Source organism: Crocuta crocuta, unplaced genomic scaffold, assembly GCF_008692635.1.
Source record: "Crocuta crocuta isolate KB4526 unplaced genomic scaffold, BGI_CrCroc_1.0 scaffold317, whole genome shotgun sequence".
In the NCBI taxonomy this organism is placed as follows: Eukaryota; Metazoa; Chordata; class Mammalia; order Carnivora; family Hyaenidae; genus Crocuta; species Crocuta crocuta.
In genome coordinates this window covers 6,850,496-6,871,987 of record NW_027530984.1, presented here as the reverse complement: position 1 = coordinate 6,871,987, position 21,492 = coordinate 6,850,496, and the positions used below count along the sequence as shown (strand labels likewise).

Sequence of the window (21,492 nt, the reverse complement as noted above, 5' to 3'; positions counted from 1 at the left end):
GATTTGCCAACCTCAATTCTTTTTCATTTTACCCTTCCCTTCAACCTAATAATTCCATAGCTTTTATAGGATAAACTTACACACAACCCCACTGTATAAGGGAATGTTAGCTATATGTGGCGTGCTGTCAAAACAGAAGTCCATTACCCAAAAGTGAGACAGAAGCCATCTTTGGAAGATAAGGCATTTACAAGAGGCTCAGTAAATAATAAAACCGTGAGAAACTATGGCAGAGAAGATTATCTGTGGCAAAATAAACAGTAAACTGTTCTCCCTCTCGGATCCTTAACCTTTACTATCATTAAAATGAAAACAAAACCTATTTACCTCCAGAACCACTGTAATGATTAAGGTAGAATGTAGAAGTGAAAATTCAGTAGGAGTCATAAAATGCCATATAAATATTGGATAGTATCACAGTTAATAATAATTCCATCTCAGAATTATAAGAAGCTTAGGCAGGCAGAGCACTTAGAAGAAGAAAACACTGGCTACATGCCCAAGACCTGAGTGAAAGTGAGAGCTCTGTATGTTTGTGAACCCCTGCATCCCAAATTCTTTGTATTCTGTGTGAGCATCTGCTTGGTACCATGAAGCATAAAAATAGTAAAGCCTGTTGAAAATGCCAAAACAAAGAGAAGAGCCAAGAAAAGAATATGAATAATTTAATCAGATAGGATTCAAGTTTATCCCCAGCTTATTTGCCTTTTATTCTTCATTTCAGTTCATTACATATCCATCAGTTATCACCAAGGCTGTGCATGCACCTTGAAATGTTCACAAAACGTCCACAATACAGGGGTTGATAATTAGGTTATATATTATATTCAGAATCCCAGGGGAGCTAATCGATTCCAGAAATACTGATTAAGCAAGAGGAGGAATTCTTACAGTTTAAACTACAACAATTTTAAACAAATACGAGTACAAGCTTCGGTTGCCACAAAACTCACAAAAAAGTAATTGATTGAAGAATATCTCTTTTATGCAAAATATACATTTTAAGATATAATTTGATTAATACTCTACTATATACTGACATTACTCCTTGATCATTTAATAAAAAAATACTCTCGTTGCCAGAATTTTATTTTGTGTTATATTTATAATTGAGGTAACAATGACAAAACACTTAAACCATGAATAACGTTGGTGAGTTTTTTTTTAAAGTCATAATGATTCTCCAGAGGTAAACAAATATGTGACTAAAAACAAGTCAGTTTTGATAAATAGGCACTGAAAATTTCACAACAAAGACAAGCAGATAACATAAGCGGTTTATAAAAAAATGATACAGTCAATGTTCATGGATTCAAACAACAAAGGAATTAAGAAGAAATAAAGGAAATTAAGACACATCTATACTACACCAATATCACTGCCTTGTATGATTCACAGCAGGATCTACTGCAGACCCAAGAGGGGCAATTCACAGAAGTATAGGCCTTACTTGAAGCTTCAGAGATGTTGATCATGAATTTGGCTTCCTTGGATGGGAGATGGCTGAAGCTGTTGACCCATGCACACATGTTGGTATTTACAATTGTCTCATGGATACCGACCAGTCCACAAGCAGACCACTCATATGGGGAGCACCAAATGAGTTCCAGCCAGTTCTTTTCCAAGCTTTAGATGCCTCATGAAGACGTAGGGACCTCTTCCGAGTGCGACCTGGTCACATCAGGGCACATTGAGCAGCAGAAGTCTGTTTCCAGTACAGTCCTTGGCATGGCTAAATTCCACTGTCCCTTTTTCAGCAGTCAAAAATCCATGATAAATTCTGTACAACACTGCAGTCAATAACAGCAGCACCAGACAGTATATTAATTCCTTTACCATAGAGCTATATGGAATTATAACTTTCTAAAGGTGGCGTTATTAAAAGGATCACTGAATCTCCTAATATCACATGTGTACGTCTGGATAAATACATTGCCGTACAAAATCTCAGACATGCAGTTCATGCTTTAGGACTTAGAGATAGAGAGTAATAGATGTTATGTGGCCAATAATAAAAATGACATTTGTCTTCCTAACAAAAAATGAACATGAGAATTAAGCATTAATCAACAGTCCCAAGGATCCTGAAGGCCTTAGAAATAATAATGTTTATCCCTCAATTTATAGTATGGCATTTTTCTTCCCTCATATGCCTAATACACCAGACACACTATTGCTATTGCATTCATAGGGATGCTGTAAACAGAATTTCTTCCACTTGGGCTGAATAAAACTCCCTAGGGGTTTTGCTGGAGTGTAGTGATGAATGCTGGTTGCTAGGTAGTAGAAACTGACACTGCAGCGAGCAACCAAATGTAATGGTAATACTGCTGCTTAAATCCTGCTTATCAAAAAGGTTCACAGTACTGATTAACTTAGGTAGTCTACAGGGTGCCATCCATGTATACACATAGCAGAGCGGCTGTTCCAAATAGCAGAGAAAGCAGGGGGTAGGGGAGAAGAACCAGTACTAAAATCATGAATATCATATCAAGGCATTTCTGTGCTTCATGAAGACAGATGGCATATACATTAAAGACAGGGAGCTAAGACAGACAGACAAAACGTCATACAGGACAAAGCACCTGATTCAACACTGCCTGGAAATCTGATTAATCCCGTGAGTCAGGAATTTAAGGCTGGTCAAAAAAAGCCTCGAGTGAAAACAATAATCTTTGATGTTTGCACAAAAGTCAATAAATTAAAATAAAGGAAGGGAATAAAAAAAAAAGACACGAGAGCTTTGGGTCATATTTGGCACTTCGCCTCTGAAAATCATGACAAATCCTGGGACTGGAAAAAAATATATATATGACTCTAATACCAAGCAGCAATTTCTGGCTAAACAATGCAAGCCTGACTGGCAGTTACCTTTCTCTCATGTTTTGTGCCTTCCCCAAGTCATTAAGTAAGAGCTCTGGCCTCAGCTTGCGTGTAACCAGTAATGACAACCTCTTTGCAGTTATCTGTGTGCAAACAACCAGAGACATTCAGAACTCCAACACAGCATTTTTGAAAAAAAGTAAATCAACCAAGAAATTAATGTTTAAAACAAATATTTCTTTCAAAGAATAAGGTAAAAAAAATGTCAAGGAGAAACTTGCCCTCCCTGCCCCACAATTCAACATGCAGAACAGTTGACCAGTGCTTTCATATCAGCAGGATGGTTCGATGCAAGTACACATATCCTGAGCCATCCACGGTCCCCGAACTCTGCGACATTGCTTTCAGGTGACAGAGACAAGATGGTCCATGCAAATGAGCTGACCAAAGTCATGTGGTATGCAATCAAGATAGGATCCCAAACATCTTCAAAATGGTTTAGAGTCACGAGAAATGAAGGTCCAGTGAAGTGACTGGCATTTGGAAGCACACTGTTTTAATTCTATCTCCCTGAAGATATGTTTATGTATTAGCATACTGGCCAATATCTGACACTACCTGTCATTTTATTGCGAAAGGAGACCAGGGCAATTAATATGGAGAAGTAGCACTACTTTAGATAATCTTTAAAGCCAGGATAAGATTTGTTAGCTACCCAAGTGGCATTTCTGACTTCAAATAGTAGTATCATGCAGGATTGAAACTGTATTTAATGGAGCCTGGAGTAACTCTACATTTACTTATTTCCATTTTGGGGAAAAAGTACTTGAATTCATACAATTTAGCCGACTGATGCAGTTTGGTTTACAAAATAGATGGGATGGGAGACCGAGGGCGCCTCAGAGGACAAGGAGAGTTGTAGGGTGATGCTACTGGAGACAGCCTCAGAGCATTGCCTGCCAAGCCCGCTATGTTGTTTAAGCTTCGGGATTTTTCATATCCTTTTATGAAAAAATGCACAGACATCAGTTGAATTCAACCAGAAAATAGACACAGACAAACAATACCATGCAGGATAATCAAAAGTGCTATTTTGAGTTCAAGGAAAAAATTTTTTTACAAAGAATTAAATATTGAGACCATTTATGATTTAAAAAACTAAAGCTCATTACAGCTGTCATTCCCAAGAGATTAAATCACAACTTATAGATGTAATACTTCAAAATTTATTCTTTCCCAGACTATAGCTTGTATTGATATAATTCTGGTATATAAAATACTAGGAATCTTTTAAGAATCAGGCAAAGCAACTTAAGTAAGATATAAACTTGGCTAATATTTTTAAATTTCAGGATGTGTTTCTAAAAAAAACCAAATGGGCTATTTTTTCTTTTCATTTTTATTGTTTACTAGGCTAATAAGCATGATCAACTTTACACTTGATCTTAGCCAAAAGGCGAGAAGCGATTGCATGATCAACTTTAAATGGACAACTCTTTTTTCAGCATATTTAATTTTCCAGCTTTATAGTGTAAAAGGATGTTTCTTAAATAATGGCATTTGATGCCATTATCTAAGTGATGTAGAATGAATGCCCATTTCTAATTCTTTGGATAAAAAAGAGTAAAGAAAAAAAGGAAGGAAATGAAATATAAATTGAGTCATAATTTCAGTGACTTACAGTCTGAACGTTATTATACGATGTTTTCAGTTAGCTCTCCACTGCCAGGAATTGAGAACCATTTGATTGTAATTCACTTTTTCTTTCTATTATCTTGCATTCTAATCATCTGTATGTGATTGTCATAGACTTGCAGAATAAAAGATCCTCCTCACAAGCTTCACCCCAGGGGTTTCCTTAGCCACTCAAGCAACATCCCCATCAAAGTCACCTTTGGGAGGATTCATATGTTGTAGCATTATTTATTAGAAAAAGAGTAGAGGTAGTTCAGTGGGGGATGGTTAGTGCTATGTAAAGTTAGAAGTGAACTGTCTTAAAAGCAGGACAACTACTGATTGAAAAAGTAGTCGAGAAATAAATGTAGGGAGTCAGGCAAAAGAAAAAATAGTCAGGAAATAAATATTCTGACAGGTCCACTGAAAAAAAAAGTGTTGTCGAACAGGAAAATAAAATTCTCTCAGTCAAAGCTGAGCAAGTGGATACAACTTCACTAAACTTCATGTATTCCTTAGACTCGGGACATATTCCTTGGGCTCTGATTAGCCCTCAGTGTGCACGATTAAAGAAAATGTGCCTTTTGTGTTTCTCCGTGTTCCTCTCAGGTACTTATTTTTTTAATTCTATATTTTCATGGAACTTCTGGGGAAGAAGCTAATACTATCTCTCCTCCTTTCACTAGGAAAGAAGATACGTTTTCAGCGAGTTAGTGATTATTTGATTTTTCAGCAGCCAGTACAAGAACGGACACAGACTGTAATAACTGCTCTACTGTGGGTGAAGCTAGGCTGAACAGAAACATCCCTCCCCATGCACATAGATAGAAACTATCAGTGGACTAGAGGTCTTCTAGGAGATTTTGTATATGGGAATTTATGCCATCCATTAACTATGGTAGAGTTCTTAGGACATCTTTTTTGCTAATGAGAGGATTATCTGCCAATTAAGTTCTGTTAGTATTTAGAGATATAAAACACCGGAGGCAATATACATTTCATTCTATTCTAGTGGATGACGGAATACTTAATAAGAAGATGTCTTAAATAATTAAAAAAGAATTGTAGATAATTTGTCCCTACAAAGGGACCTCCATGTGCTTGAAGAGCTAGTAATGGGACTGCTCTTCCATAAAGAAATTGGAAGTATAACTTTGGGCATTATAGGAAGAATAATTTATCCTAGCTGACCGTGTAATCTCCCTATAGGACCTCCAAGAAGGTAAAAATTTACTTGACAGTTTTATATATGTAAATCTTGGTTGCCATTCTTAATGTTTAATTATTATTCTGAATTACAGTTTTTAACAAAAATATTATCTGTTCTGTTTATAAGTCCCTTGACTTTCACTAACTATAATTTCAGTATTAATTTGAAAAGACTTCCCTTCTAATTTAATCACAAATATTTAGTAAAATTATTCGTTACTTATTGAATATATATATTTTTACTCTGTAGGTTCATTTCTGATACAAAATTTGAAAAGGTTTTGCTTAAGCAAGCTTTTTTATTGAGTGGCATGGTTAAAAATAAAGTTCATGAAAATAAGCAATATTGAACCTACTTGGAATTGGCATCTAAATACAAAATGTGCCTATTATATGGTTCTCAAGAGCATGTGCTCACTTGGTAAAATATTGAAACTGCCTAACCATGTACTAACAATGGGTATGATTTTGTGTATATAATGATTTCCCAAAAACTACTACGTAAAAAAAAACATAGGTTATAAGTACTGGGAGTTCACTCTTACAGGGAATCCATAAGTTTTCTTAATGTATGCCCAAGTATATTCATATTTGTTGGTTGAAACACAATTCAGTGGGAATCTTGTAATTTCTTTTCATCTATACAGGGGAGAATTTTCAGCACTCTAAAATCAAATCAGTTGAGAGACCAACTTGAAACATAAAAAAGAGATCATATAGGAAATAAATGCTTGAATAAGAGTATTAGGAGAAATCTATGATCTACATAAAAAGAAACAAGAGAAGAAATGAGTAGATTCCTGATAAACATGACAAGACAGCACACCAAGAAAATTTAGTGAAGTTAGCTGAAATAGTTACAAGGCCTGGGAGAAAAAAAACTGCAAAAGTGTAAAAAAACTAAGCAAGAATGAAAAAAGAGGTTGAATATGGTGAGAAATGACAAAGAATAAAAGCCCATAGATGAATTTTCAAAGATGTGTTCATTGTTAAAGATAATTTTGTGTTTGTAAAATAGAATTTCATGTACAACTTTTCCATACAAACTAAATATCTTATTAATTGCTTTGCTCATGAAACTTTGCATTTTAAAGAAAAATTCTATGTTTGCATAGTGCTTTATAACTTGCAAAGTATTTTTTCATATGTGATCTCCTTTCACAGTTTAAAATTCAAATATTGCCTGACAGTGGAAGGAAAAAAAGTTAACTAAGTTCTTAACCATGTAACTTTAATATAAATACTACATGTGATACTTTATCACATGATGTCCAAAATGTATATAAATGTAACCACACATTACATATAAATACACATATACATATATATACATATATATACACATATATAGTGGGTTAACATATGTAATGTACTTAAAATATAATTTATAGCAATAAATTATTAGTCCTATATTATTATCATTAGCTAATGTATGTATATACATTTTGCATAAGTACTATGATAAGATATTAACTATCTTCATAAAATATTTAAAAAATTGTTCTAGCAGTTAATATTTAAATGTAAAATAGCAAACAATCAAACATATTCAGATAATTGAAATACATTTTGGTGCAAAGAATAGATGCAGAGGAATGGAAGTAACTGAAATGAAGAAGTATTTATAATATTACATACTGAAGAAATAAAAGAAGATTTTGTCTTCTCTTTTGAGATCAAAGGCATGGAGGTAGGACAATACAAAGTGTTCAGAAGCAATGAAAGAGGAGTACCATATGGGTAATGAGACATTTCGAAGAGATCACAAAATATTTAAGGTTTAAAATGTTAAAGTATTCAATTGGAAGAAACTGCAATGAATAGCAAAAAGTGCTGTATTTTTAAAACACAGTTACACTAATATGAAAGTTTTAGAGACTGGTTTTTCATTCAAATTCAGTACATTGCATAAGAAATTATTATAGTTCTTTCTCAATTCTGTCAACAAACAGAGAAAGAGAATCATAGCAATAAAGCAAATGGAATTATCAAAGTAGGAGTAATCAAAGAGCATATCAGCCTTTGGCCAGGGTAGGTAATGTCACAGAATGATTTCTTAAGGAGGGGGAAAAGGGCCCAATTGGCCTGAGTTCTGTAAAGTTTACTCAAAACAAAACCAAAAAGCAACACCTACGGAATGGTCAGAGACAATGACATAATCTAGAAAACTGGAAGCATTTGATGGCGTGGTGCTTCAATACTGTTATATTCCTTGGCCAAGATGCCTAAAATGTTTATAGAGTATTTTCTGTATGCAAGGCACGGTTCAATGTGGGTTGAAAATAGTAATAAAATTATTAGTATTGCCTTGAAGAGAAATTCTGTAGCACATTTTATAAGTACATAAGTAGCCTTTAAAGTGATTGGGTATACTGTCTTATATGGCCGGGGACGTTATATCTTCTTGACCTTCTGACATTCAGATAAATCATGGCAAAGACTGCCCAAATACTTGATAAGAGATTTAATTAAAGAATGTGTAAAGCTTTTGTTTGAAAGAAAGTCCTATTGTTTCATCAATTACTTATCAAATATATGCATAGAGCGAAGCCAATTAGTGAGTTTTATTACTTGTAATTTAAAGGATAACTTTTAAAGACTACTGAGTATATTAAAATAATTAAATGAGCAACTTAATTTTTAAATGCCCCATTACAATTCTTCCCAGAGACAAATGGAAAACTAAAAACATGAGTGAATGAAAGAAAGAAAGAAAGAAAGAAAGAGAAAGAAAGAAAGAAAGATGAAATAACTTTTAGATATGTCAAGTGTGCTGTTATGATATGTATTTAAATGTTTATAATGAGAAAAGAGGTGATGAGGAATGTGAAACACTGCATGCAGTCTTTCCTAAAAATTGATGAAAGAGCATTTATATCACTCCATGTATTCGTAGCACTTAATTTCTAAGTCACCTGTTAGGATCTGATTAAATGCATGCCTACCTTTCCTGATCCCTCCATCAGAAGCACACGTGTAATCACCTGTCGTCAGTAGGAAACATGTTTCCCCTCTTCTGTTTTTGTCTCTGGTACTAGAGCGTCTGATGGGGAGCCTTTCTGGGGGTGATAATGGCGGCTCACTTCCTGTACTGTCGTCACCTGATAACACTGGTCACAGCACCATGCCCATTGACAGACAGTGATGGATGAGGAAATGAGACAGTACAAAGAGTTTACACTGAATGTCCATAGTACAGTCACTCCATATACAAAACACAGTAATCACATCATGATAAGAAAAAGGATTTTCATCACTCATTACAAAAATTTACATGGAAGAAATGGAAATGTACTGAAAAGGAGAGGAATGTTCTTTGGAAAATTTTAATTCCATTTTGGATTCCATATAATAGGAAACTGACTTTCACAGAACTAATATGAATTCAAAATAAGTGTGATAATGAAGTAGCACACACATTAATATCTTAAGTTTTTTGACATGCTTTCTAGTTACTGTGAATAGGAATCTTTAGAAGTGGAGCCTATTTAAGGAAAAACTCCTAGGTACATATTTGTCTTTGAGTTCTTTAAGGCACAGGCTTTTAATATTTGCTGAAAGTAATTTCCCCCCAAATATTAACAAAAATAATCCAAAATCTCACTTTATGTCCAGGTTCTCCTTTTTGAACTGAAAACAAATTTTTTGAACATAACGATGGAATAAAATTAACTTCTCCAAATGCCCTTGAAACAACTGTTTACGTCTATATGCTTGCCAAAGACGTTTGCATCCTATTGGCCTAGATGCTAGCTTGTTATAACAATATTTATCCAGGCTGAGAGTTTCTCCTCTTTTTCCATGTCCTTCATAAGGACTCTGCACAGGTACTCTGAGAACAGTCTGATGAGACCAACATCAACTAAATTTCACAATTCATAGACATTCTTGGCCTAACAGTTTTCAGATATATTGACAGAATCTGCAGAACAGTGTACTAAATGAACAAAAGGATCTTTATGAATAAAATCTTTAAAAAAGCAGTTTAGTTCCAGCCACATTTTCCCCCCATTTACTTTGCAAAAACTTCTGGAAGCTAATGAAGGGACCTATGGAAATGTTACCTGCCTTTTTTGTTTGTTTGCTTGCTCTGTGTGATTGATGTTATTTCTAAATTATGCAAAAGTATTCACATGGGATTATCATAAATATTTTTTTACAAGAAAAAGATTACATGTATGTAAGTTACAGGAATGCACATATCTTAAATTTTCATAGTGGGCTCAAAGCTAACTAAATTGTTTAATCTACAAAATATTTCATCTGGACCACACACAATAAACTAGAGAGGACACTACTGCCTATCACTTCGGCAGAATGAATATCAATTTACAGTCAAGTCCTCTAGATTATCTATAGCAATGGAGAGGAGTAGGGATTCAGCAGTGAATCACCCGAAATTCATTTTGGGAGGGAACAGAGTGTCCAATGTATAGTGCATATAAAAGGAAATCCACAGGGAAATTCACCTGTGCCATTGATTAGAAAAAGCAGATCATCTATCTCCAGAATAATGGTGAGTTTATTATATTACATAGCATCTTACCCAGTCTAAATGGATAATACTGGATATCTTTCCTAAGTTAACAATCATGAGAATGTAATCAACCCTCCCGAATATTACTAGGGACAATGTGTAGTATCAAAATGGCTATCTTCCATATCACCTTTTTTGTGTTCAGGCTTTTGAAATATAAGCATCCATTCTTTTTAAGTAACTGCTTCTTGTGAATTAGGTTGAGATGCATGGCCCCATGTGGCAGAGATAAAACTGAGACAAACACACCGAGCCAAATGATACGGAAATCAACATTTTGAGAATGAAAGATGGAAAATGGCCAATATCATACCATCACATCGTGCAGGGGAACAAAGAAACATTGGCACAAGAGCAACAAACAGGCAAAAGAAAATATTGGCACCATCAGCAGAGGGCATTCCCACTAAAGCAGGAAAACTCTATAGACCAGCTATGCAGGCTTCTACTTGGAACCTACTGAGAAAAGCTACAGTCCACAGTCTAGCTATCTACAAGCCTGATACAAACACATGTTTTGCAAAGGAGTAGAACTGAAAACTCATGAACGTTTACAGAGAATGAAAATGGTTGCCTTCTACCTAAGGGACATACTGGTCTATAAAGTATTTAATGGCATGCATTTGAAATTGTGCCTTACCTGATCTGTTATGTTCCAGATGCCGATTGTCTTTGCCAAGACACGTATCACCCTGTGTGCTATTGCAGGCCATATTTAATTCTGTCTTGCAAAAAGTAGGTGAGCTTGCCTGAGGGGCAGGAGGGATGTGCTTCTTTCTTTTCCTTGGAAGTTTCTGCTTCGCCATTGCCAAGGAGTAGTACATTCCAAAGTTGTTGACAATGACAGGCACTGGCATGGCTATTGTCAGCACTCCAGCCAGAGCACACAAGGCTCCCACCAGCATCCCTGACCATGTTTGGGGGTACATATCCCCATAGCCCAATGTAGTCATGGTCACTACAGCCCACCAGAAGCCAATTGGAATGTTTTTAAACTGCGTGTGCTCACTAGCTGAAGGGTCATTAGGTTGAGCTCCTACTCTCTCGGCATAGTAGATCATAGTAGCAAATATCAAAACTCCTAGAGCCAGGAAGATTATCAGCAGCAAAAATTCATTAGTACTAGCTCGAAGAGTGTGTCCAAGCACCCTCAGACCCACAAAATGGCGGGTGAGCTTGAAGATTCTCAGGATTCTCACAAATCTTACCACCCTGAGGAAGCCAAGTACATCTTTAGCAGCTTTGGACGACAGCCCACTGAGTCCCACCTCTAAGTAGAAGGGTAGGATGGCCACAAAGTCAATGATATTCAAGAGATTTTTGATGAATTCAAGTTTATTAGGGGAAAAAATGATACGGACTAAAAATTCAAAAGTAAACCACACCACACACACTCCTTCTACATACGTCAAGGCAGGATCCGTTTCGATTTCATATTGTAGAACAACACTTGAGCCATTGATGACTGGTTCTGTCTTGTTTTTAACGATATTGAAAGCTTCATGTGTCTCCAGGCAAAAGGTTGTGATTGAAACCAGGATGAAGAATAAAGAAGCAAAAGCAATAAACTGTAGTGGGGAAGGGGGGAGAAATAAAGAAAGAAACAGAGAGTGATCTGAAATATAATATAGTTTGATCCAAATCTAAGAGCATCGATTCCTGCAGATGAAAAAGAATAAAAGCATATTTGGAGATTTTGGAGAATTTGCTTGGGATGTTACTCAAGTGAAAGAAGAGATATGTAGCTATCATTAATTAGAGTTGCACACATAATGTGTTTCAAGTGCTGTTTTCTGTTTATATAGGCAAAAACTTTTCCTTTATGTTGGAAAATGATTTCTTGACTCTTTTGTATAAGAAAATATTCCTGTTACGAAAGTATAAAAATCCAAAACAGTGTTAAAGGGCAACTGGCTGAAAAAAAATAAATAAATGTAGAGAGTGGCTCCAGATATTATTTCTAATCCTAGAAATCTTCATGTATTAGATCAAGTTTTACATCCATAAATATAAGGCACAGTTCATACTGATGGGAGTTTGGAAGCCATCCAAATTTAACTGGAGGTTTTTAGCTATAAATAAAATGCTCAAGTTGTCATGAGGTATGGACATGAAAAAAAAATTTTTGAGCTATGTTACAGTGAAATTGTATTAACTTAAGGTGGAGATTTGTTCAAAAGAACAAATCTAGGGAAGAGGAATAGGCAACAAGACTGAAGAGAGAGAAAAGAGTTAAGGAGCAAATTAAAAGACAATTTTCTTTCTCACCTGAAAAAGAACTCCAAGTGTTACAGTATCATGCTATAACATTTCAGGATTTTTCTTATTCAACCTTTTAGTTCATTTCTTCAGTCCTTAATATGTTAATACATGCATCTACTAATACACAATAATAATAATAAATGTTCTTACTTATATAGTTCCTACTAGTGCCAGACATTCAAAGAAACAAATTATGTAATTAACTCATATCCATACTCATAACAACACTACTACTACCATATTTTACAGTTCCGCAATATTAGCACAGAGTTTAAGCTACTTTTCCAAAACTTAAGATAACAAAGTGATAGACCTAACACACTAACCTGATAAGGTTAGCTCCCAACTGTTTTGTTAACTACCAAACTCTCACACGTTGAATACAAATATGTTGAAACAGCTATATATCTTGGGATCACATACTTCTTAATGTTCAAGCTCTGAAAATCCAACACCCAGTTGTCTGAGTGAATGGTACCGTGGCAGTCAGTACCAGAGGCTTTCAAAGAAGCTGGAGGAGTTCTAGTGCTCTCTGATAATGCCCTCAGACTTAGCATGTGTAATGAGCACCAAGAGAGTGTCCCTTGAATATCCAAACTAATTAATTATGTAGGAACAAGAGGTCATCATTCAAGTGGAGGGTAGCCCTTTCTTGGAAATATTGGGGTATATCCAAATCCCAAAACTGTCCCCTAATATTTATTTTTCACCCATACCATTGAAAAGATCCAAGTTTCAAGAAGAGATTGAAACTACCTCTTTTTTTTTTCCTGGTTAAGTTTCAATGTAAGAGATATACAAAAGGACTAAAAAAAAAATCTTAGGATGCTATCTGCCTTAAAGAACCACCTCAAATTCTGAAATTGTTTCTATGCAGTGGAACAGTCAGTTGATACATAATTCATATAGAATTATAAAGCATGCCATTTTCATGGTTTTGCCTTATTCCCCTGTGCATATCATCATTTGCATTGGTTTTGACATTACGATTTCACTATCTTTTCCCAGACATAAGGCAAGATACTAACATGTTTTCACTCAGCTTTCCCTTTGCCCAAATAAATGTACAGTTCTTTTTTGAATCCACTACTTGTTGCAACAGTATCACTAAGACCTTCTTGATGTTTTAGAAGATGGTATCTTTCAGAGGGAGAATCAATTATCCTTGATGCATGTGTTACTTCTTAATGTAATCACAATTTTATCTAGAGATTTGAGAGTCATGTTTGTTTCTGATTCCCCCTGAAATCTTTTGTCATTAGATCCCTGCTGCTGTGTATATATTGACTCCGACCAAGCCAGTCCCCAGCCACTCCCCACATGCTCCCCCATTCACATCTAGTCTCCAATATTTCAGATGAAGTGTCAAAAGTTTTAGTGCACACATACTATCTACGAGACAGGTACACAATATAAGGCAGTTAAAGCAAACTGCAATTTTATTTTATGCTTCTCGTGTTCCTCAGTCAGCATTTTTTCAGGTAACTTTGCAGTCTCAAACTCTCTCCACATACATTCAGTAGGATTGAGTGGGACTTCCCAGCACTGCTCTCTCAAAATCTGTCCTAGCTTCCCAGCCTACCTCCCAAACAACAAAGACAGTTTTCAAGGGTACTCTGAACAGAACACGGGGACCTTTTATGAGGGAACATTTTCCTACTCTTCATTCATCCATTCAGGTATGAATTAGGTGCCTCTCTGTGCCAGGCCATAGGGCTATGGCTTCAATTTAACAGCAGTTAACAAAACACAATCCCTGTGTTCGAGGAATTTGCAATCTGTTTGAGACACGGACATTAAATAATTAACCATGCAAAATTATATAATTACAATTATGATAAATGCAATGAAGTACAGAAAGACTCAAAAACATGGCTTTATTTAGACTGAGGAGTCATAGAAACCTCTGACAAAATATCAATAGACTGAAATTTGAGGGATAAATGAAGGCTAACCTGATGGAAAGGGGAGACCTACACATAACACAGTAGGAAATTTTAACAAAACATCTGGACTTTTTCAATCTTTCAATCTCTCTTTCTCAAGTGATGCCTTTACTGTAACACCACAGGAGCAGGTTTTCCAAATCTGCCTCTTTTGCACAAATTGCGATGATTAAAGCCCAAGTTAGCACAGAGGCCCTGGCTTTATAAACGTTAACCTTTTTTCCGAAAGAGCTTTAAATAAACTAGAAATATTTACCTAGGTTTCGAAATGAGGCTATAAGGAGACTTTAAAGCAGTTTGATTGCTGGTGGTCCTCCTTTGGACTTGATGGCTTATTGGGAGACCTTTAGAGTTCACTTGTCTTAAATTATTGTAGCAGCCCCAATGTTTGGGATGAAGTAAAAATAAAAGATATATGTTAAAATGGTTTTTAATTTCAAGTACTATGCAAACACTAGAAATCGTAATTGTTTATATTTTAGTATAATTTAAAAATATATAATTATTATCTCAATTAAAAACTACTAGAGCCTGATGTTTATGTTTGTTCAATGAGCTATTATGTTGTCAGAAAAAGGTCAACAGAGTCATAAGGTACTACAGTTGGGGGCTGGAATTTAAGTAACATGAATCACCTTGTTAAATTACCCATTTTAATTATCCACCCACAGAAGATATGAATAGACACTTTTCTAAAGAAGACATTCAGGTGGCTAAGAGACATATGCAAAGATGCTCAACATCACTTATCATCAGGGAACTACAAATCAAAACCATGGTGAGATACTCACCTCACACCTGTCAGAATGGTTAAAATCAACAACACAAGAAACAACATGTGTTGGCAAAGATGTGGAGACAGAGGAACCCTTTTGCACTGCTGGTGGGAATGCAAACTGGTGCGGCCACTCTGGAGAACAGTATGGAGGGTACTCAAAAAAAGTAAAAATAGAACTACCTTATTGTCCAACAATTGCAGTAGTAGGTATTTACCCAAAGGATATGGAAATACTGATTTAGGGGGGAGGGTACATGTTTGTAGCAGCATTATTAACACTAGCCAAACTACAGAGAGAGCCCAAATGTCTATCAACTGATGAATAGATAAATAAGATGTGGTATATATATACAGTGGAATATTACTCAGCCATCAAAATGAATGAAATCTTCTCATTTGCAATGACATGGATGGAGCTAGAATGTATTATGCTAAGAGAAATAAGTCAATCAGAGAAAGACAAATACCATATGATTTCACTCATATGTGGAATTTAAGAAACAAAACAGATGAACATATGGGAAGGGGGGGGAAGAGAAGAGTGAGAAACAAACCACAAGAGACTCTTAAAGATAGAGAACAAACAGGATTGACGGAGGGAGGTGGGTGGGAAACGGGCTAGATGGGTGATAGGTATTAGAAAGGGCACTTGTTGGGGCATCTGGGTGGCTCAGTTGGTTAAGTGTCCACCTCTTGATTTTGGCTCAGGTCATGATCTAAAGATTTGTGAGACTGAGCACAATGTTGGACTCAGTGCTGACAGTGCAGGGCCTGCTTGGGATTCTCTCTCTCTTTCTCTCTCCCCACTGCCCGCAAAATGAATAAATAAATATTTTATAAAAGGAGGGCACTTGTTATGATGAGCACTAGGTGTTGTATGTAAGTGATGAATCACTGAATTCTACTCCTAAAACCAATATTGCACTGTATATCAACTAACTAAAATAATAATTAATTAATTAATTGATATCTTTCCCACCCATATTCCTAGAAAAGAAGTTTAGTCACATTCATTAGCATATAACTAGGGAGCTTACACAAATATGAATTCCTCACCCAGACATCAGACACAGATTCTCAGGTTTGGAGAGAGGGAATTTGCATTCAACAAGCTTTTGTAGTGATTGCTATGCATATTAAAGTTCGAAAAACACTGTTTCAATGTTTTTTCAACTTGATAATACATTATTAATTATTGATAATTCATTATTAAATGAATTGGAGAAGATTCTAAATTGTAAGCATTTGTAGACTCTTAAAAGAATCTTCCTAAACATTAATAAGAACAGTTCACTGTCTCCTACATTATTGAATGATTGTTCCTGTGTATGTATGCGTGTGTGTGTGTGTGTGTGTGTCTTTGAGTGTGAGTTGTGACATAATTCTGGCTTCTACACAAATATTTGTGAGGAAACAAAGGAATTGAACAGCCTCTATATATACACAATTCTAAGACACAAAACTTTGAAAGCCAAAAGTTGTCAGTGTTTTTACAAGTTGCTTGGAACTTTAATTTATCAATATTTTCATTAGCATTATTTAAAGAACTACATAGTGATTTTGTATTTTTATTATTATTCATTATAATTTTGATAGTTCTGTATATCTTTCGTTTTTAAGGATTTTGTAATTCTGCCGTGGTGTATATTATATAGTAAGAAAATAAAAAAGTAGAAAAAAAGATACAAACTGTCATTGTGGGAAAGAGACATTCATTTCAGAAGTAAATGATTGTTTTGCTTAAAAAAAAAAACAAGCTAGATAGGCTATTTTTTATATATAAAGGTTAAAGACACTAGAAATGGCCTAGAATGGGAAGATCGTAACAGAAAACCAAAGCATTCTTCATAATAGCATGATGGGAAATTAGAGGTTGTCTTCTGTCAACTTAAAAGTGGGAAGGTTGGAAGAAAGCTGAAATCCAGAGAGAAAGAAACGAGAAAGGCCTCTGAGAAAGAGGAAAGTCCCATAATGGGAAGCAGCAAGCAAGTGACAGATCATGGCGCTGTGCAGCAGCAGAACTTTGGGACACTGAGAGAGAATACCAAATTTTAAGAAGCTGCTTGCTCTGCTATTCATTCAGCAAAAGATGGTTGTACAAGAGAACTTGGTGTTGATGGTGCTTCGAGTGATGAAGGGATTGAGCCATGGTAAGACAAAAAGAGAGGAGCAGTCGACCATGGATGCAAGATACAGTGAGGTTCAAAAACATAGGAGAGTGCTAAATAAGAGTAAAAGGTAATCTGGAGAAACATAGCCCTTGTGAGAGATATTGGGAGAGAATGATCTCTCCATGTAATGAAGGATAGAAGCTCAGTTTATTGGGAACTTAATTTGACTACCAGATGAAAAGGTGACCCCAGAAGCCTTGAAGACCTAGAGTCACCTGGAGGTAACACTTGGAATCCATTATCAAGGAATTTGTACACTTCAGTTGAACTGAATTTTAAGAGACTTGGATACAGAAAATGTCTTGTTTTGTTTTGTTTTCTTTTATTTTCTAACTCACTAAGGTAAGCCAAAATGGGTAAATACGAGGTTAGACTGAATAGTATTAAGTAAAAGAAATTAAAAAGGAAAGAAATGGCAGGGAGTGGGGAAGAGGTTTTATTTGTTTTTCTCCACGGAACTGGAAACTGCTGTAAGGAATAAAATGATGTCGTTTTCATTTTTATAGCTCCTGCTTTTGGCACAGTGGTTAGTATTTAGGATGGCTGGCTGGCTGGATAGAAGGATGAAAGAATTAATGAAAGAATAAATACGTGAACAAAATAATAAGGTAGACCACATTCTAGTGGGAATAAAAATGATGTGAGAGGAAGGAAATAACAGAAATGAAATAATAAAATATGCATATTGAAGCAAAAAATAAAAGCCAAATTTATAGCAGGAGCAAATTGAACTGGTCTGTAGGTCCAAACATTGCCTTTAGTAGCTTCCATTCATTCTGTTAATGGAATCTTATCAAGGAGTTGAAGAAGAAAATCACATTGCCATCTCTCTCTTCCTTTTCCCCTGTGATAAGACCACAAACTCTTACAGGCATTAAATGAAAATAAGATAAAGCATGTTAAATAATTAAAATATTAGAAAGCTTTCTGGAAGGTGTTATCATGTTGACTTAATTCACAGAACTGATGTATCATCTTGGGCACTTTCAGAAGGGAGATACCCTGCTACAATATTGGCTTGTACATCCAATAACTAGCCACTTTTTCTCCCTAAGCCCAGTGTCCATGATTAGCTTGACAGAGTGCCCAATACTCTGTTTTTGTTTTGTTTTGTTTTCTAATTAATGACCATGAAAAGAAAGCCCTCAAAGTGCAGTTCTACAGAGAAGATGCTATGTCAATCTACCTCAGTGCAAAGATTCAACTAGATCTCCATGTATATATAATAGGCTGACAGACAGAAGAGGAAAGCAGGCTCTATTTTTGTTTCAACATTTTCTCTTTCCTGTTAATATTAAAACAAATATAACCAAACTCTATAAGTAGCTCAAAAGTGCCATACATAATGAGGACCAGACTGATTAAATGGCCTTCTTCTGTCCTCCCCTAGCCCAGGATCACTGATGTAGCAATTTTCACACACTTTTGTTACTGATTCTACATGTTTACAAATTGTTCAAAAAGAAGAACTTAATATCTATCTCTACAGCTAATCATAGGGCTTGACTGATGGCAAGAAATAGGTGCTCAGTTCTTGTGAAATTAGTAAAGGAAAGCGTTTTTGAAATATGTTTACTTGGTATGTAAAAATTCCCCTGGCTCCAACCCAGAATCTCCTCAAAAGTCACCTCATCGCATTAATTCACAATTAGAAAACTCAATCTGTATTATAAAACCTTAAAAAAGGTAAAGAACTTGAAGAAAAATTAAACTTACCCCTATTTGAAAGCAAAAGTCAATGACATAATTTAATAGTTGGAAATTAACATTATGGGGAGATTTTTTTAAGACAAGTTACCTAAAATATATACTTTGCCATGGCCCATAAATTCCTGTCCTTAAAGGAGATTCCCATTCATGGGCCACAGCAAAGACAAGCCTGAAAGCTCTTCCTGACCTTGACAATCACCTTGAAGATGGACTCCTTGAATCAGGAAATTGAGGTCAATGGATTTCATCAATTAAGGCTGTGAAAATAGCCATCAATTTGATGAGGAGTTTAGGAGGGAGGATTTTTCTTTCCTCCTTCATTTCCTTTCACTTGTGAAAGATGATGAACCATCACTCTTTGCCTTGAGATGATTTCTCACTTGCTCTGGCATCCTGCAGGAAATCCATGGACTAAAACTGAATGATTTCTTGGGATTATGGTTGCAATACTTGATCTGGGATCAACTTTAAATATCTGTTGTATGTAAATACTCATAAAGTTGTCAGATGATCAGGGTTGCCTGACCTTGTCAGTTCTGCTGCAAAAAAAATTAGGTACGTTGTACTGAGGTTACTATTCATGGAAGCAATCGGTTAAGATCTCTTTTCTCTCATAGAGCTAATGGTCTGAAAAGGGATCCCAGAATAACAGTCTTAATCAATGCCTGAGAGTACGATTTTATTTTGATATAATAGCTGTTAGGATTGCTGGTGGACTGGGTTAGCTAAAAGGAAGAAAAAGCTTTAACAGACAGTTGCCTGCTTTAAGAAGAGCCGTCAGATTTCAGGTTAAGATGCGAAAACTTGAAGAATGTTGCAGCAAATGCCAATTTCAGAGCTCCTAGTGTAGTTTAGGAATTAAGATCCTTGGAAATTAGGTAACTACAGAGGATCATGCTAAATTGCAAAGATTTCCTATTGCCAGTTTCCAACCCAAGTCAATTAAGCCAACCTGCATTAAAATGAAACTGCCAAAATAGTTGCATCTGCTTAAATGGGAGTAAAGTTTGCTTTATTTGCCTTGTGTACACACCCTGTTCCATGTCTGTAATCAGGAAGATGGAAGAAATTGTAGCATTTAGTTTCAAATGTGTGTGTGTATGTGTGTGTGTGTGTGTGTACCAAGGAATTTCAGTTTTTGCAATTCCACATAAGGTGTATCTATTTTTAGTTTGCATTTTAAGGACATTATGTATTTTCCAAACAGAAATGCTTCACTCTTATCATACACATTCTTCTTTTTGCTCTTAAATAATTAAATAAAGACATGAGCAAGGACTTTCAACAAGAGGAATCAAAGCTCTAAGTACCTCCTGATGCAAAATTTCCACTTTTAGAAATCTACTCTGGTAAAATGTGTATAGAAAAGTACAAGGATGTATGTGGAAGGACATTCACGGAAGCATTATTTGTCAATTAAAAAAAAAAGTAAATGTCTACAAGTCAATGGTATATAGCATTACAAAGAATGAGGCAGTTAATACGGAATGATATTCAATGAAACATATTAAAGAAAAAGATGACTGTGGTACAACAATATGTAGAGTCTAATACAACTTGTTTCTCTATGTACAACGAATGCATGCTTATAAATAAATAGCAACACTACATTCTTAGCAGCAGTTACGTCTAAGAGTGCCATCATGTGAATGTGTTGCTCCTGGAGAATTGTAACTGATTTTATAAATATCTTTAAAGTTTAAGATTTTTACAAAAATTTTAATCATGTATTATATGTTTTATTTTCTTTTATTTTTTTAAATATTTTTATTTCTAGGAGAGAGAGAGAGACAGCGTGAGCAGGGGAGGGTCAGAGACAGAGGGAGTCACAGACTCTGAAATAGGCTCCAGGCTCTGAGCTGGCTGTCAGCACAGAGCCCGACGCGGGGCTCGAACCCACGAACTGCGAGATCATGACCTAAGCGAAAGTCGGACTCTTAACCGACTAAGCCACCCAGGCGCCCCTATAGGTTTTATTTTAAAACAAAATTCAAGGGAAATAATAACCAAGAGTGGATTAAATTTGGATCTTCATTCTCAATGACCATTAAGCTGATTTTATTACTCCACAGAAATTATCCATTGGCAGATTGCCGTTTATCTTCTTTTGCCCAGCACCTTAAATTTAGCAGATGCTCTTAATTATGTATGTATTCAAGTCTCATATACGAGCTCTGCCATAATTAACAAGAATGTGGTGTTGTTCACAGAACTGTGGCCTCTAGAGAAAGAAAATAGTTTCTCATTAGTAAGAATATCCTCCAGGGCCAACCACAAAGGGACAACTACACCCTGTGTCTGCTGGTTCCATGCAGAGCTGATGGTTACTTTCAGCCTCTTCTGAGGCTGGTAAAAATCAACTTCTCTTCAATCAGGTTTCAC

General features: G+C 35.7%; 1 protein-coding gene across 1 annotated transcript in view; it reads right to left on the bottom strand.

The window, feature by feature from the left end:
* Positions 1-679: 679 nt before the first annotated feature.
* The window catches only part of KCNC2 (potassium voltage-gated channel subfamily C member 2), a 190,197-nt gene continuing 169,384 nt past the window's right edge, over positions 680-21,492 (bottom strand). Inside the window, 3 exon segments of the mRNA XM_077770235.1 lie at positions 680-1,790; positions 8,652-8,816; positions 10,884-11,811. Coding sequence (XP_077626361.1) covers positions 1,681-1,790; positions 8,652-8,816; positions 10,884-11,811 — 1,203 coding nt within the window. The 3' untranslated portion in view covers positions 680-1,680.